General features: G+C 55.3%; 2 protein-coding genes across 2 annotated transcripts; one reads left to right on the top strand and one right to left on the bottom strand.

The window, feature by feature from the left end:
• The first annotated feature begins 706 nt into the window (after positions 1–706).
• TGME49_314840 (ubiquitin carboxyl-terminal hydrolase) lies at positions 707–10,021 on the top strand. Its single transcript, XM_018782839.1, has 2 exons — positions 707–984; positions 1,327–10,021. The coding sequence occupies exon 2, from the start codon at positions 2,995–2,997 to the stop codon at positions 8,086–8,088; it is 5,094 nt and encodes a 1,697-aa protein (XP_018635355.1). The 5' UTR covers positions 707–984; positions 1,327–2,994; the 3' UTR covers positions 8,089–10,021.
• Positions 10,022–10,876: 855 nt separating this feature from the next.
• Positions 10,877–14,055, bottom strand: TGME49_314830 (pre-mRNA splicing factor subunit, putative). Its single transcript, XM_002364632.2, has 3 exons — positions 13,166–14,055; positions 12,443–12,566; positions 10,877–11,547 (listed from the first exon to the last, which is right to left on the bottom strand). Exons 1-3 carry the CDS (start codon positions 13,255–13,257, stop codon positions 11,437–11,439), a joined length of 327 nt encoding a protein of 108 aa, XP_002364673.1. The 5' UTR covers positions 13,258–14,055; the 3' UTR covers positions 10,877–11,436.
• Between the last annotated feature and the right edge of the window lie 279 nt (positions 14,056–14,334).

The following is a 14,334-nucleotide window of genomic DNA, read 5'->3' as shown; positions in this document are numbered from 1 at the left end:
AAAAACTCTTCCCGAACACAGGCAAACCTTGGAAAACGACAAAGCAACCTGAGTCAGCAGACACGCACTCTCGCTACGGGCAGCTCTCCCACCTTCCACACCTCCCTGGTTTCCAGACAGAAGAACCGTTACACTCATGCACCACAAATCCGTTTTTCCAACAGAGATGTCTTATTCAATGGGTGACTTTGTTAAAAAAACAGTTGGTCTGTGCAACCGTGGACACTAACGCGTGCAGGCGTATGGCTTCAATTCGATACTTCGCCTTTTGCGGCTGCTTACACCACGTAGTTTCCCCATGTTTTCGGCAGAGCCTGCATCCTGCATGTAAGCGTCATAGCCGTTTTCGGTCGCCGGCTTCCGAACGGCAGGATCATCCTGCGTCATTCACGCCGTGTCCGAACTGGAAATGACGTTTAACCGATGATGAGCACTTGGCGTCGGTTCATTTTACGAACGGTAGTAAGGAAGAATACCCGAAAAAGCGTGCTTTTTGGCTGGCCTGCTTCGGTGATTGCGGGTGCTTGCCAGAATGGTTGAAGCTCCACCTCTCTTGATTTGCAGTGTACGTACACTCGGTAGCGGCAGAGTGCGGCAGGAGCCTTTCGCATGGAACACTTTTGAATAGTTTGGAGCATGGCAGAACGTCGTCCAGATGTCATTGCCTCCTCAGCTGGCACCGCAGCCCGATTCAGCGAATCTTCGCACTTGCCTTCATGGACTTCAGTGTAGGTTTTTCCTGTTTTTCGTCGCATGAAGAAAGACTCTGCTGACAGCTCGCGTCGTGTTATCCCCCACTGCGGATGTGCACATCGTACCCTCGCATGGAGTAGGGCCTAAAATTCTTCGAGTAGAGCGAGCGAACTGAATTTCCGTCAACGCCGAGACACTGTAGGCGCTGTCTTTCGCATCGAGGACGTCTTTTGCCGCCCGCTTTTCCGTCAGGTTGCAACTTCGTCCGCTTGGCCGGACTATGATTTTCAAGTGCGTGAGGTTTTTTCCAAACGAGGCAAACCGTCAAAAACGTCCATGAACATCTACAATTTCCAGTTTGCTCGCAGGCATCCGTCGCTGGAGTTGCACGGTTCGGGTTCCTGGTGTGTTTTCGCTACGTTAGAGCCACCATCTATTTCGACGTCGCGGTTGTCGCCTCTGTCATGTTTCCCTGACTTTTTCTGGCGCATCGCGGGCTGTCGCTACGCCGGACAGCTGTGACGTATTCTGGCGCACCTGTTTACTGCAGAAATGAGTTCGTTTATATGAGGTAACCAGGCAGGTTGTTTGTGCGTCACATCATCCGCCGCATTTCCGCAGTCGTGTTTTCAGTGAACCGTCAACGACACGTCAGTACAACCCCTTCAGAACAGGGCCCGTGTCCGGTATCGGCAGGCACCGCTTTATATCGCGTGCGATTTTCTTTTCACCTTGTGTACAGTTTTGAGGAATTACGGGTGCGTCTCTGCCCTTGAGGAGTACGGTCCGGCAGCCGCAGGGCTTCAGAGTCGGAAGCCGGAAAAACAGCAGACTACCACTAATGCGCCCATGTTTGTCGCTCGAATCGTTTCTGGTGTGGAAAGCCATCCAGGGGGTCCTGTAGAGAACGAAGTTTTCCAGTCTTCTTCACGGCCATCTTTCTGTCTTCGCCGCCGCTGAACTACGACGTTTTCCTTCAAGAAATCAACTCTCCGATACACACCTCCGCCTTCTCTTTGCATTCTCTCTTCTATACAGCACATCCTGCGGGGGAGAAGGTGGCTTGTTTGCCGCCAACGATGTTTTCAAGAGAAGACTTTTCAAGGCGCAACAACATTTGTTTTGTCACCCCGCCCTGCATTCAACTGTGGTCGATGGGTGACTCTCTGCGGCACATACAGCCTGTCGACTAGCTCCTCGTGATTCACAGTCCAAGATTCCTCTTGTTTGGGGGAAGTGCGAGCTCACTTCGTCTCTCCAGCCAAGATGGTGTCTTTTAACTCATCGTGTTCCTCCGTAGCTTGTAGCCCTCATCTGCGTCGTCGCGCTTGCAGCGAAACCTGTACCTCTGCAGCGAACAAGACCCTCTATTCGCTGTCTCGGCACGCGTGTCCCGAATGTGCGTGTCTATCTCTGTCCTCGGAAAGTCTTCGTGGTATTGTCCTTTCTCGAGCTTTCTCCGACTGCACCTCGCCCTCCGCTCCCATATGCGGCTGGAGTGTGGCGACCCGCTGTTTTTTTCCCTCCATCAGCCACAGGACGAAGGCGCGTCGCTGAGGTGGACTCCTGGTTTAGATTTTGAAGGTGTCTCTTCGCCAGGTCCAAGCTTAGCTGTTTTTTTCGTTTGACCTTAAGTGCACCAACCCGAGTTGTATCCCGCATGTGCCCCCATCGCGCTTGTTTTCGACGACTCTGCTAAGGAGACCGGCGCCGAACAGGTTGCCTGAGTCAGTCAAGAACGAAAGCGAGTGGAAGGCCGCCTTCCGGGTTTCTTTTCACTGCGATTCAGATGCAAAGTTCTCTGACCAGCCAGCGTAGGCGAGAACCCAGCGACGCATCTGCTTGACTTCGTACTTTTGAAGCTTCGCTGTTGCCGATTCTGAATGGTGCGCGGTCCGGAGGGCCGGCACGGAGTGTACATACACGTGATTGTGTTCCTCACTGACGCAAATGCTTTGGCTAAAAGACGCTGGCTCTCGGGCGTTTGACTGCCGCTTTTTGACTGCTGCGAAGACCAGGAGTTACGTTCTGGGGATTTCTGGAGTCTTAAAACACGGAGCGCTTCCGTTTTCCAGAGCATAAAATAAGGGTTCTTCCAATTTCGCGAATTTGCTTGTTCGGGGATCACCGCAGAGGTGGCGGGCCTTGGTTTCCGGATCTAGGCTTGTGATTTTCTTGAAGGCCGCGCTGCCTCGCCCGTTTTCGATTTCCTCTCTGGAGGCACGACGCACACTCCCGAGCCGCGAATCTCAAGGCTGCGGCCGCCTTTTCTTCGCGCTCACAGCTCGCCTCTTCTTCGCAATGGCAGGCGGGACGGAGGAGTCCATGTGTGCGTGCGAGCGTGCGCCGCCGGGTCTTTTGAACTTGGGGAAGACTTGCAGCTTCAACGTGTTGCTTCAAGCTCTTGCGTCGACCCGAACTTTCTCGAATCTCTACGGGGGCGTCTGGCGAGAGCAGCAGCGGAGTCGCAGCCCTTCGACCTCCGAGCTGCACGACCTCGTCCGCAAGCAGCAGGCACTTCTGCTTCTCCCGGGAGAGGCGGGAGAACGGGGACGACCGAGGAGCCGGTTCGCTGTTTTCCGAGCCTCCCCGGGTGTCGACGCGTCTGGCCCGGAAAGGGGGAGAGAGGTCTGGTGTACAGACGCTGCGGCCGTGGGCCGAGCCGCAGCTGCAGCGGTCAGTGCCGCGCGGATGCCGCTCAACTTTTGTATGGCAGAGATTCTGGGGCGAATGCAAGCTGGCGGAGACACCCTCCATGCGCGGGCCCTGACTCAAGACAACGCGTGTCCGAGGACAGCTTCACAGTCGCCGACCGCGAGCATGCAGGCGGCCGAGGAGAGAGGAGAGGAGGGAGGTAGCGTAGGTGGGAAGCCAGGCGAGGGCGAAGAAGGCGCGCCAGCGGAAGACCCCGAAGAGGAGCAAAAGCAACGCATGCGGCGGCAGCTGCGTCTGAAGCGGCAGCTCCAGACCAAACGCTGGTGGATCAAACAGGAACAGAACGTTCTCTCGCCTTTTGACTTTGTCTCTCACATGCGCATGCTGAACGCGGACTTTGAACAAGACGTGGAACTCGACGTCGAGGAGGTTTGGAGGTTTCTGATTCAACAAATCTTTACAGAACTCCAGCGCGAACAGCACTCTTTCGACGTGTCGGCCTTCTGCTCCCTTCCGCGCGGCGGCTCGTCGCCCATGCAACGGGACGAAGCAAACAACGGCCAGGAGTTCCTCAAGGGCGAGGCATTAGCTGTGTCGACTGGCGGAGCCTCTAGCGGTGTGTCTTCGTCTGACTGTCCAGGGTTTTCTGGGGAGGATGCTTTTCTCGGCGGACTTTCACGCCCCGGCTGCAGCCCCGAGAAAAAAGAGAGAGAAGCCTCACGACGGCGTCTAGGAAACTCACTAGATTCTCCGTCGTCAGGAAGGAACACCTGCACAAACGCCCTCAAGACGCACTTGACCCCCGGCGTTGGCGAATCGACAGGCTCTCCGTCGGCGGTCCGTCGAGCTCAGGGGTGTCCTTGGAGCCCAACTAGCGGTCAGAGGGGGGGCCGAGAGAGGGCGGGGCACTGCAGTGCTCCCGGAGGGAGTCCGGCGTCTTACGGCCAGGCATCAAGATCTGTTTCAAGTCCTCAACGTGGCCTCGCGAATCCCAGTCACAGCCTCGGATCTCTGCGGAGCTCTGTGCTGTCGCACAGCATTCGGGGTGGCGGAGCGAGCGAGCCAGGGCCGCGACCCGCGACGGGCGCAGTCGCGGTTGCTGCTGGAGCCTTCTCTTCGTGCCCCAGAATGCGGACGCACTGCGTCCGCGGTCTCTCGCCGCGGAGTGTGCCGAGGAAGAGCGAGCTCGGGCGCGAAGAGACAGAGGGAGAGGGCGGTCGCGCGGACCGACGAAAGTTGCCAGAAAGTCTTCTCGTCTCTGCCTCGTTCCACTTCTTAGATCCCGAGATAGAGCGTCGCTGCCGGGAACTCGGGGCAGAAAATGCAGTTACTTGCTCTCCAATTCGGAAGAGAGATGCCACTGAAAACAGCAAGGGCCGAGTGACGGAGCTTCGGAGCTCGCCTGTTCGACTCGCGATGAATCACGAGGCCTCGGTCGACAAGGCTCCAGGACCTTCCCCGCGGAGGGGAGACAGCGAGTTGCCGGCTCGAGCGGGCGACGCGGGCCTGCCTCTTGGACTGCAAAGCCCTGCAGGGGCACCAGTCTCCCCGGTCGTGAAGGCGCGGCTTCGCCTCCCGACTCCAGGAGTGAAGCTGGAAGCGCCTCACTGCAAGTCCAGTGTATCTGAATCCGCGGATGTCAAGAGTGTGGAGTTCTCCCCCGAGGCTGGAATCAAGCAGAGCCAGCTGGGTTACATGAGCGGCGAAATGGAGACTCTCTCGCTCAAAATCGAAGCGAAGGAGGCTGTGAAACGCGAGGCCTTGGAAGCGAGTCTCGCGGCTCTGGCGCAGCGACAGAGTGCCACTTTGCTGCTTCGTCAGCTCCAGCAGGCCCTCGTAGGGCGCCTAGTGCAGGTCCCTGTCCCCTGCAGCTGCTGTTGTAGGTGCGACGTGGATGCGACAGTGTCAGCGTCTTCGAGCAGCCGGAGAGAAGCAAGTCGCGCCTGTCGGAGAGGAAGGGGAAACCCAGGAAGCAGAGCTGGGCGCGAGTCCGCAGCCCTGCGAGGAAGGGAGAAAACAGCGGGGAGAAACGAGGTGGAGGGCCTCCTCCCGGGGGCTAAGAGAAGTGCCGTGGACTCGAATGCTTGCCAGGGAGGTCAGGTGTCTGTGCAATCGAGAGCGGAGTTGGAAAAGCGAGGCGAGGCGCCTGCGTCTCGCGTGGCTTGCCGCACGTCCCCGCCTGGTCCTCGGGAGGGTGCCGTGTCTCCTGCATCGGTTCGTTGCTCCAGGCTCTTCTCCGAGAAGGCCCTTTCGCCTCGGAACTCGGAGAAGTTCCCGCCCGCCGCTTCGCCGAGGTTTATGGACAGCGGAAGGAGCGCGGAAGACGGATTCGAGGCGAGACTTCCAGTGGTTCTGCCTCCAGATGCGGCGCCGTTTCCTTCTTCTCCTCTCTATCCGACCCTCGCGTCGCACCCTGCGTGCAGTCCCGGCTCTCTGGCGCTGTCCAGCGTGTATTCTGCGGGTCCGGGAGAGCCTGGAGTTCCGATTTGTTGTCTTCCAGGTGGCGCGCTGTCCTCCCTCTTGTCCGTGGAGAGTTTCTGCGGCGTATTGCCTGTCCGTCTCCCCGAGCGAAGTCGCTGGGTGTCGAGTCGCACGCGGTCGAACGCCGTCAGTTGGTCAGAGTCGCGCAGGGCCCTGTCTCTCGCCGGGGACGCAAACTCGTCGGGCAGCCGCGCCCAGAGACTCACGTCGCCGCAGCCCATCACACTGGAGGAGTGTCTCTCTCTCGCCTTAACGCACTCCTGCGGAGGCGCCGCGCCCTCAGGAGGCGCCGCTGGCCGGGTCCGAGCGCGGAGGCGCGGCGAAGCGACGGCACGGTCGGGGCGGCCCGCCTGCAGTGTGGGGGCGCCGCGTCGCAGGGTGGCGAAATCTCAGCGACGCGGCGAAAAGGCGGAGACGAGCAGAGCGTGGAGAGGCAGCGGATGTGACGCTGCAGTGTCTCCTGGGGTCGAGGGCGGCAAGCAAAAGTGTGGGGTTTGCGGAAAGTGGCAGGGACGCCGAGAGGGAAACTCGGAAAGAAATGCCAGCGGAGAGGAAGACATAGAGCGAGACGGTGTGCAGACAGTGGAGACGGGAGCGGCGTCGCGAACGAGGACGCAGGACACGACCGTGATGCACAGTGTGGAAGAGAAGGTGGAGACAAGGAACAACGCAGACGAAGCGGAAGCGGCGCTGTGTATAGACACATGCGACGCGCTTTCCTGCTACCACCGACTGCGCTGTCATCGCTGCAACCAGGTTCACACGCAGACGTTTCTCGAGCGTCTCCCGGATATCCTGCTTTTTCAGCTCCCGCGAAGCAGCGTCACTCCTCCAGGTTCGTTTGGCAGTGGCGCTTTGAAGGCCGCAGCAGCTGCAGCTGCCGGCGGAGGCTTCAAAATCAAGGCGCATGTGGAGTTTCCGCAGCGCCTCGAGAGCGTCATTGGCCCGCACTGTGTGGCATCTCCGGCCTTCGAGGCTGCATGCAGCGAGCTTGTGGGCGCGACGAAGCGTGGGTCTTCGTTCGAGTCCGAAGACGAAGGCGGGCGTTACCAGGGGCGCAAGAGACGGAAGCTGTCAAGTCAAAGTGTTTCGCAGAGTCGCGAGACACACAGAGCTGGGAGGGACGCGGAAAGAGCCACGCAAAGACGCGCGCGGAACTCCCTCTGTAGTCGGGAAAGGTCAGGAGGCGGTGGAGTTTCTGCGGCCGGGCAAAACGCGCGTTTCCTGCAGACGCTGCGCGACGACGCGGCTGTCTACACGCTCCGCGCGGTGATCGAGCACCAGGGGCGCAGCGGAGTTGGCGGGCACTACGTATGCTACCGTCGCGGGGCGCCGTGCGACCTCGTGGAGACAGAGACGCGAGAGACGGGACAGGGTGAGAGTTCAGAAGAGGGTGTCTCCCCATGTTCGTCTTCGCCGCACAAGGGCGAGTTTATGTTCTCTGCTGCAGAGGACAAGGCGCGAGGGGAGGGCCGGGGTACGGTGGAAAACAGCCACACGCACTTGGAGAGAGCAGAGGAAGAGACGTGGTGGGAAGTGAACGATGCAGAGGTCACGCAGACATCGTGGAACCATGTTCGTCTCAGTCAGGCGTACATTCTGGTGTACGAACGGTGTGGACGCGCGACTTGCCCACGGTCCTCGCGACAAAACGGAGTTGTCAGTGACCGACGTTCGCCGGGTCCTGGCTGCTCTGCGGCCTCTCTTCGGACTCTGGACGACCATGGCACGCCTCCTCCGAGTGCGCGTTCGGCTTCTGGTGGGGGTCTTTCGAGCTCGGAAAAAGACGCGGGCGAGCCTCCTCAGGTGTCTACACACCCGAGAAGAGGGTCCCGACGACTCGATGGGAGGACTTCCCGCGCATGCAGCGAAGCGGGGGAGAGCGGCGCAGGCCCTCCGGATGGGAAGGAAGACACAAAGGGAAGAGGTCGCGCGCAAGCGTCACGCAGGAAGAAGGCTGCGACGGCAACGTTCACGGAAGAACAACTTAAAAAGCTTCCTCAGAATGGGGTTAAACCGGCGACGGTAAACAAGGCGCGGTGCCCCCTTGGCGTTAGCGAGAACAAAAGTTTTCTACGCCTCCGGAGAAAACAGCAAGAATCCACGGGCACGACGAAATGTGAGGGGGCGGGGCAGTTGGCAAACACAGCGAGGAGTCGAGAAGGCTGCGGCAGCAAGGGCGTTTTTTTCGAGACAGACGACGGCGGAGAAACGACGCGTCGGATCCACGAGCGTCGACGCCGGAACCGGGTTCTCTAGATTGGATCTGAAAGAGAAGCACGGAGAATCACGAAGGCCAGAGGAAATGTAGCGGGGGAAGAACGTGACGTCAAGACGAACGGCCATGCCATGGACGGCCATCGGGCTGCCGTGTGATAATCGTGACTCTGTGAGGTTCAGACTTTGCGGGGGTGCGATGGTTGCAAAACCGCTTTTTTTTCTGCATGCAGGGATTCCCTCTCGGTGGACGGGTAGGCGGTCCTGAAGTGCGAGTGTCTGAATAAAGAGACCAACGCGGTGAAAAACACTTTGGGGGGGTGGGGGGGGAGGATGTGAGAAGAGGTCGCGTCTGGCGGAGAAACCGAACTGAGATGCACTGAAAACGCAGAAAAACGACACCACACTTGGCACAACACCTAGGCGTAACAAACCAACAAATGCTTGAAACTTCCAGCGGAAAGAGCGGCTTTCAGTCTAAAAAGGGATGACGAGACATGCCGTTTGTGATGAATATGCCACACAGAGTTTTTCAACTTTGCTTGCCACCTTGTGGTGAAGGGTTGCATCGCTGAAACCTCGAAAAAAGCTGTTTTTCGAGGACCGAACACGAGTGCATTCGGGTGTACGTACACCTCTCTCGTCTGCATTAGAGTGTCTTTATCGTCGAAAGATCGCGTGGTGTCACATGCGGGTGAAGCCTGAGAAACAGAGACAGAGTGAGGGCGGGAACAACTGGGATGATTATCTTTGCGTCAATTCACGATGAGGAAAGAGAAGGGTGCATGCAGGAGGCAGCGCAAAAAGAACTTCCGGGAGAGATGGTAATCAAAACGGTGGATGGGTGTAGCAAGGGGAATTCAGACCCGCTGGGATAGAGTTCACGGTGGCAGATCTTGGACAATAGATGCGAGTCCCGCCCCCCGCGTTTCATGCGTGAAACTGTCTTCTTGAGTTTGCCGTTCGGTCTGTCAGTTCCTGTTGTATTTCCCGAGTCGTGCCTCGGGTTCGCACTTTTTTCAACTTCATCCCCTCGCACCAGTCCGCTCTTCTTAATTTCCGCGCGCCACTGTAGGAGCGGTCTCGTGGGCCGCGAATATCGACGGTGAAGTTAGACAAACAGTTCATAAAGAACACGCGTACCGGTCGTGAGTGGGGAGGAAGACACTTGCTTTTGTGTCTACACACAACTCAGGAGTTGTTCGTCTCAGTGCACAGAGGTCGCTGTCACCCGCTGCGGGAATGAGCTCTGAACTATTTGTTGGATTTCAGTCTCCGACGTTACGGGTATTCCCAATCTGGTGTGCTGTAGGCGTCATATATGGATCACTCTTACCATTCGTGTTAACAGCGAAGTTAAATGTACCTCTAGTCGTACGGGCAGTATCTAGCGGTGATGAACAACGTACGCTCTCCTTAGTTCACTATTTGTGAAGCAGCTCAAACGGATATCTTGCGCTCGGCAGGGAAACCAACGGATAAAGTGGCAAAGCGCGCGTTGCGTTGCCGTGGCAGAAATTCACTCGCGCGACCCCAACTCGAATGTGCTACACAAGAAAGTCTTGGAAGTGGTTATCTTTGCTGCTGGTCGATGCGCCGGCAGGTAGCAGGTTGGACATTAAACCTCAAAAACAGGCAACTTTGTTGAATTCTGCAGCGTCGTTGAAGTCGTCGCACGGTCGGAACAACGAGGTCATACAGAAGTTTCCAGATCTGCCGCATAGAGTCGACCAATTCAACAGGAGAGCATACGAAAACTGTGGGACTCTATATCAATGTGTCAGCAGAGGTGGTGGTCTTTGAGCCTGTCAGTTGCATACTTTTCTTTCCGCTTGCAGTTTCTCAGTGTAGAGAGAAGAGATCTTCTTATCACACTACACGCATTTTTCCAGGATTATTTCTCTTGCAACCTTCCGGTGTGCGAAGTCGGCACCCGTGTTCTTGGTAACTTTCCCAGCTGAGCAAAGACAGAGCGACATCCAACCTAAAGTGGAACTCTTGCGCATTTGTTCCACTCGATCTGACTGGAGCGATCCTGTGTAAGTTTCAACACCTGCAAAGCCTACCACGCTTTGAACAACTCGGTAGACACAAAGCAAAATGACATCCCTGTGTGTATTCGACCTCGCAGGAACGCAGTGCGAGTACTTTGTGTCGCAGTTGCTCTCTCCTTTTGGATTTTCGCTTCCACAGCAAACGAGGCGGAAGCGAAACCACAAGCGCGTGCCCAGGACTGGATTCCAGATCTGAAATGTCTTTGTTTACCGGATCCAAGTTATGGTGTGTTAGCCGAAGATAGTTTTCCATTTACCGCAGAGAGATCATTGCGCTGAACGAACATTCTCCAGTTTCAAAGAATTTTTTAGAGAAAGGAAGACGCTGTGTGTCGACAGGCGTCTCCTCAAGACGTTGATCTCACCGTCGTTCGGCTTTTTGTGCCGAGCCGGTCGCGGCGGAATCTCTTCTCACGCTGCAGAACGCCATTCTTGTCTGAGTGGCATGGACTGTGCTCTGCCTGCTAGTTTCTTTCGTCAGTCCGTATTTTAGACGATCTACGGACGGCTGGAGTATGCATTTTTATCCCGTGAACAGCTGGAGACATGTGTTGCTAACTGGCAAGGTTTCATTCAACTCGAGTTGGAGAAGTGACTTTTCTCGCTTCATTTAGACGGTGCAATGTTGTTTCGACGCGTATCCGAAATTGCGCTCGCTCAGTTGCCTCCCGCACTCTGGGAAGTTGTCCATGCTGTGTAAATTCGAAACGCCGCAAAGTGTGCTCTGTTGCTCACACCGGGCCTACTCAGCAGAAGGGTCGCGTCTTTTATCTGACGGGGAAGTGTCGTTCTGAACTAGTAGAGAGAGTCGAAAGTATCCACAGCACGCGTAAAAACCATTCTTCCAGTTACTCATGTTTACGAGCGGCCTGTAGCTGTAGCAATCGTGTTGACCAAGTCGAGTTTTTGAGAAGATGGCACGGCAGAACTCAGGCAATCTCTACCAAAGACTAACGCAGGGTGCACGCACGCTCCAGTCCCCGGAAATACTGTATTGTGGACAGTGTTCAACCTAGTCTACCAGCCCACCCCCGCGTGTCTTCCGGGGAAAAGATCGTTCCTCTCTCAAAGCAGGCCACCACCTAAGGATCCTTGTGCACTTCGAAATCACTACAGAGGCCTCCATGGACGACAGCCACTGAAAGAACGCGAAGAAAACAGACGCGCGAAAGCCGCCGCCTACTCGACAGCCCTCCCACGGATACATCCCCTATTTTTCGGCACCCCCGATGCAACCTAACGCGGTGGCTGCTGTGGCAGTTCTCCAACTGCGACCTCCACTCACGGCGCACCCGAAGAAGGTCGAGGTCTCAAGAAAAACTCCTTCTTGCTGCATCTACTCTTCAGCCTTCCCAGACAGCTCCGCTTCTCCCTCGCCTCCCTTCTCCGCGTCGTCTTCCTTGTTCTCTGTCTCATCTGCGGGGAACGCGACGGGTCGCGCAAGTTGCTGGGAAGTGCAGGCGAAAGACACAAAAACGTCTGTTTTCTGAGCTCAAACGAAGCTCGAGAAGAAACACCACGAACGTGAACATGGACGACTGACGCTGCTTTATGGACCTGGCAATCGCTCAGCGAATGTCTTCCGGCCTCTCGCACCTTGGTGTTTCTGCACTCGTGTCTCAAGTTTGGATCTGAAAGCGTTCCTCTCTTCTAAGTCCATCTGAGACTCAGAAACACAGAGTCTTCCAGCGAGTCCTAAACTCCACAAATAGTTGATGACGGAGAACAGAAATCTGAGACTCACGAAAAGTCCTCTTGTTTCGTGAAGCTGACTTCAGTGCACACACAGTGATATCCTCTCTGCCTAGAGTACCACCTGTCCTCCCACAAAGAAACCTGCACCCGCTTTGGGCGTCGTCTAGTCACTGTTCACCTGAATGGTGATGCAGAACTGCATACATCACCTCGAATAAAAAGTGACATACGCATGCGGAGGAAACTGAGGGTGTTTAATGGTAAACGATACAGACAACTACATTCGTTACCGTCGGCACAACTTCAAAATGGGTCTCTACCCTCATCTGAATCTCAAGAAAACGCTGAAGTGACTGTGCATGCGTCAGCACTCTGTAGTTTATCTCCATCCTCACGAAAGATAACCTGCGCTACTAAATTTACATAAACGGCGAGACGAAGAGTCCTCAGTACGAACATCTCTGCCTTTGAATGACCTTCACGATCCAGGCGCCGTTTACGTTTTACCGAGCTCAAGTTCAAGAATGGACGTCGCAGACGTTTCATCCTTTCCTTGTCTGGGAAAGGAAGATACGTACACCTAGTGAGAAACAACCTATAGGCGGCGAGAGAAAATGTAATGCAACATGTTTCCTACCGAAACTTACGTTCAGAAATCGATACCGGAGACGCTTCACATTTTCATTCTCCACAACGGCGAAATAAGCCAGGCGAGAGTAGTGGCCCACATGCGACGCGAGAGTGTCTCTTTGGATGCTCGTCGCCCACTCTCTGCAGAGAGAAAGAATTGAACCAAAGAGTTTTTATTTCAGTGACAGATGTTTTCACAAACAGAGACTCATGAGCATCCACAGGTAAGAGCCGAGAGGTTTCGGCAAGAAAAACTCACACGACGCGGCACCGTGTAATATACGGAGCTCGGATAAGACGGCTTGTGACCGAGCTGTACACACGTTTCAACACTGTTTTCTTTATCCCAGTTATTGAGTCCCCGGTCTGATGTTCTGCACCAGCCGTTAAAAAAGAGGTGAGACGCCTGTCGTTTTCTCACCTTCACAAACAGCGAGAAGACGGGTGACTACAGACAGTGTCTGACTACAAATGGCAGAGAAAAGACTGCTCTTCACGAACGTCTCTGTTTCCTCGATGCGCTCCAGAAACGAAGCGCTGTACGCAGGTTTCTCCAACTGCACAACTTTTAGCCAAGAACGGTCTCAGATTAGTGCCCTGATTGTCTTGGTGTGTTTGTACACGGGGTTCAGTCCTTTCTATTTCAGAGAAGCACTTTAAATCTTGGAACATTTGAAAGAAACGGATTTTTCAGGGTCTCCTTCCACCCAGTTACGCGTCATTTGAAAGAATGGACTCACAGTTTCGTTGTCTGTGCATTCCCAGTGCCTTGGTATTTGCTCTGGAGGTGCTGCAGTTGAGCTTGGATGCTGAATCGGTCATATCCTGCCATCTTTTCTCCGCTGTAACGAACACTCCAGGAAAGATTCTGAACGCAAGTCCCCCGAGACCTCGCGTCGGATCACAGAGCTTTTTCGTCTCGTCCTCCTTCCTCTTCAGTCTCGGACTTGAAAAAAACGAACCGACGAGTGAGAAAAGGCGCTTCCTGCAGCTTCAGCCTTTTCTTTCTACGCAGAAGAGGGGAGATGAGACAACAACTACTCGAGATTAGAAAAGCAAGTGCAGAAACGAGGGATTTGTAGACGACAGAAAGGTGTTGAGCGAGTAGGAAGCCAACGTTTCGAAGACCCGTGGGAAGCGCGTTTTGAGAAACCGGTTGAGAGGAACGAGAAGAGACGAAAGGAGCTCGGGAGAAGACGCAAGTGGAAATCGAGCAAACAAAGAGTTAGACAAAATGTGGCGTCTATACGGAGGAACGGAGAAAACCGGAGCAAAAAGATCAGGAAACCAAGCACGAAGACGGGGCGGCCGCGGCGGAACCGTCACGGAGGTCGAGAAGTGAAGCGGTGTGCCCTTCTGAACTGTCAAAGACGACAGAGGAGTTCTTCAAGCAATGGAAAGTCTCTAAGATACTTTCACGCGTCTCGGCTTTCCCAAGAAAACTGGAAAACAACCGCCTGATTCAATCGGTCGCCCTGAATTCAGTCCCTCTCTAGACGCATGCAAGGACTCTTGGCGTCCTAGAGTGTTGCATCTTCAAGATCAACGTGGAAAGAAAAGTCCCCGGGGGCAACAAGCTGTTTGTCAAAACGACTGACGAAAAGGTCTTGCTGTTTCCTGCAAATGCAGTGAAAACGCGCGCCACTGAAAAACGAAGCCGAGAGGTGACTTTTCTTCGTCTTTTATCCGCATGCTTGCGCCACCACCCGGCGTTTCAAATCGAGAAAGCAGCTGTTGTTGTCTCGGCGTGTGCACGGCCGGAAAGATGGAAAGCGGCCGGAGTACTGAGGTAAATTCTCATGAGACGAATGCTCGATTCATCCATTGTGAAATCCGGAAGAAACGCGGTGATTTCGGACACACACCCAAGACAAGGACAGTCCGCGTCCACGTCCTTGGACGTACAGTA

This window comes from Toxoplasma gondii, chromosome XI (genome assembly GCF_000006565.2).
Source record: "Toxoplasma gondii ME49 chromosome XI, whole genome shotgun sequence".
Taxonomy (NCBI): Eukaryota; Apicomplexa; class Conoidasida; order Eucoccidiorida; family Sarcocystidae; genus Toxoplasma; species Toxoplasma gondii.
This window is presented reverse-complemented; position numbering and strand designations above follow the sequence as displayed.

Bases quoted from the DNA above. Each gene is read 5' to 3' on its own strand.
- TGME49_314840 (XM_018782839.1), top strand. From the start codon at position 2,995: ATGGCAGGCGGGACGGAGGAGTCCATGTGTGCGTGCGAGCGTGCGCCG.
- TGME49_314830 (XM_002364632.2), bottom strand. From the start codon at position 13,257: ATGGCAGGATATGACCGATTCAGCATCCAAGCTCAACTGCAGCACCTC. The intron at 12,567-13,165 runs GTGAGTCCATTC...TTCTCTCTGCAG, and splicing joins AATGCACAGACAACGAAACT to AGAGTGGGCGACGAGCATCC. The intron at 11,548-12,442 runs GTAAGTTTCGGT...TGCACTTCCCAG, and splicing joins TCCGGTATCGATTTCTGAAC to CAACTTGCGCGACCCGTCGC.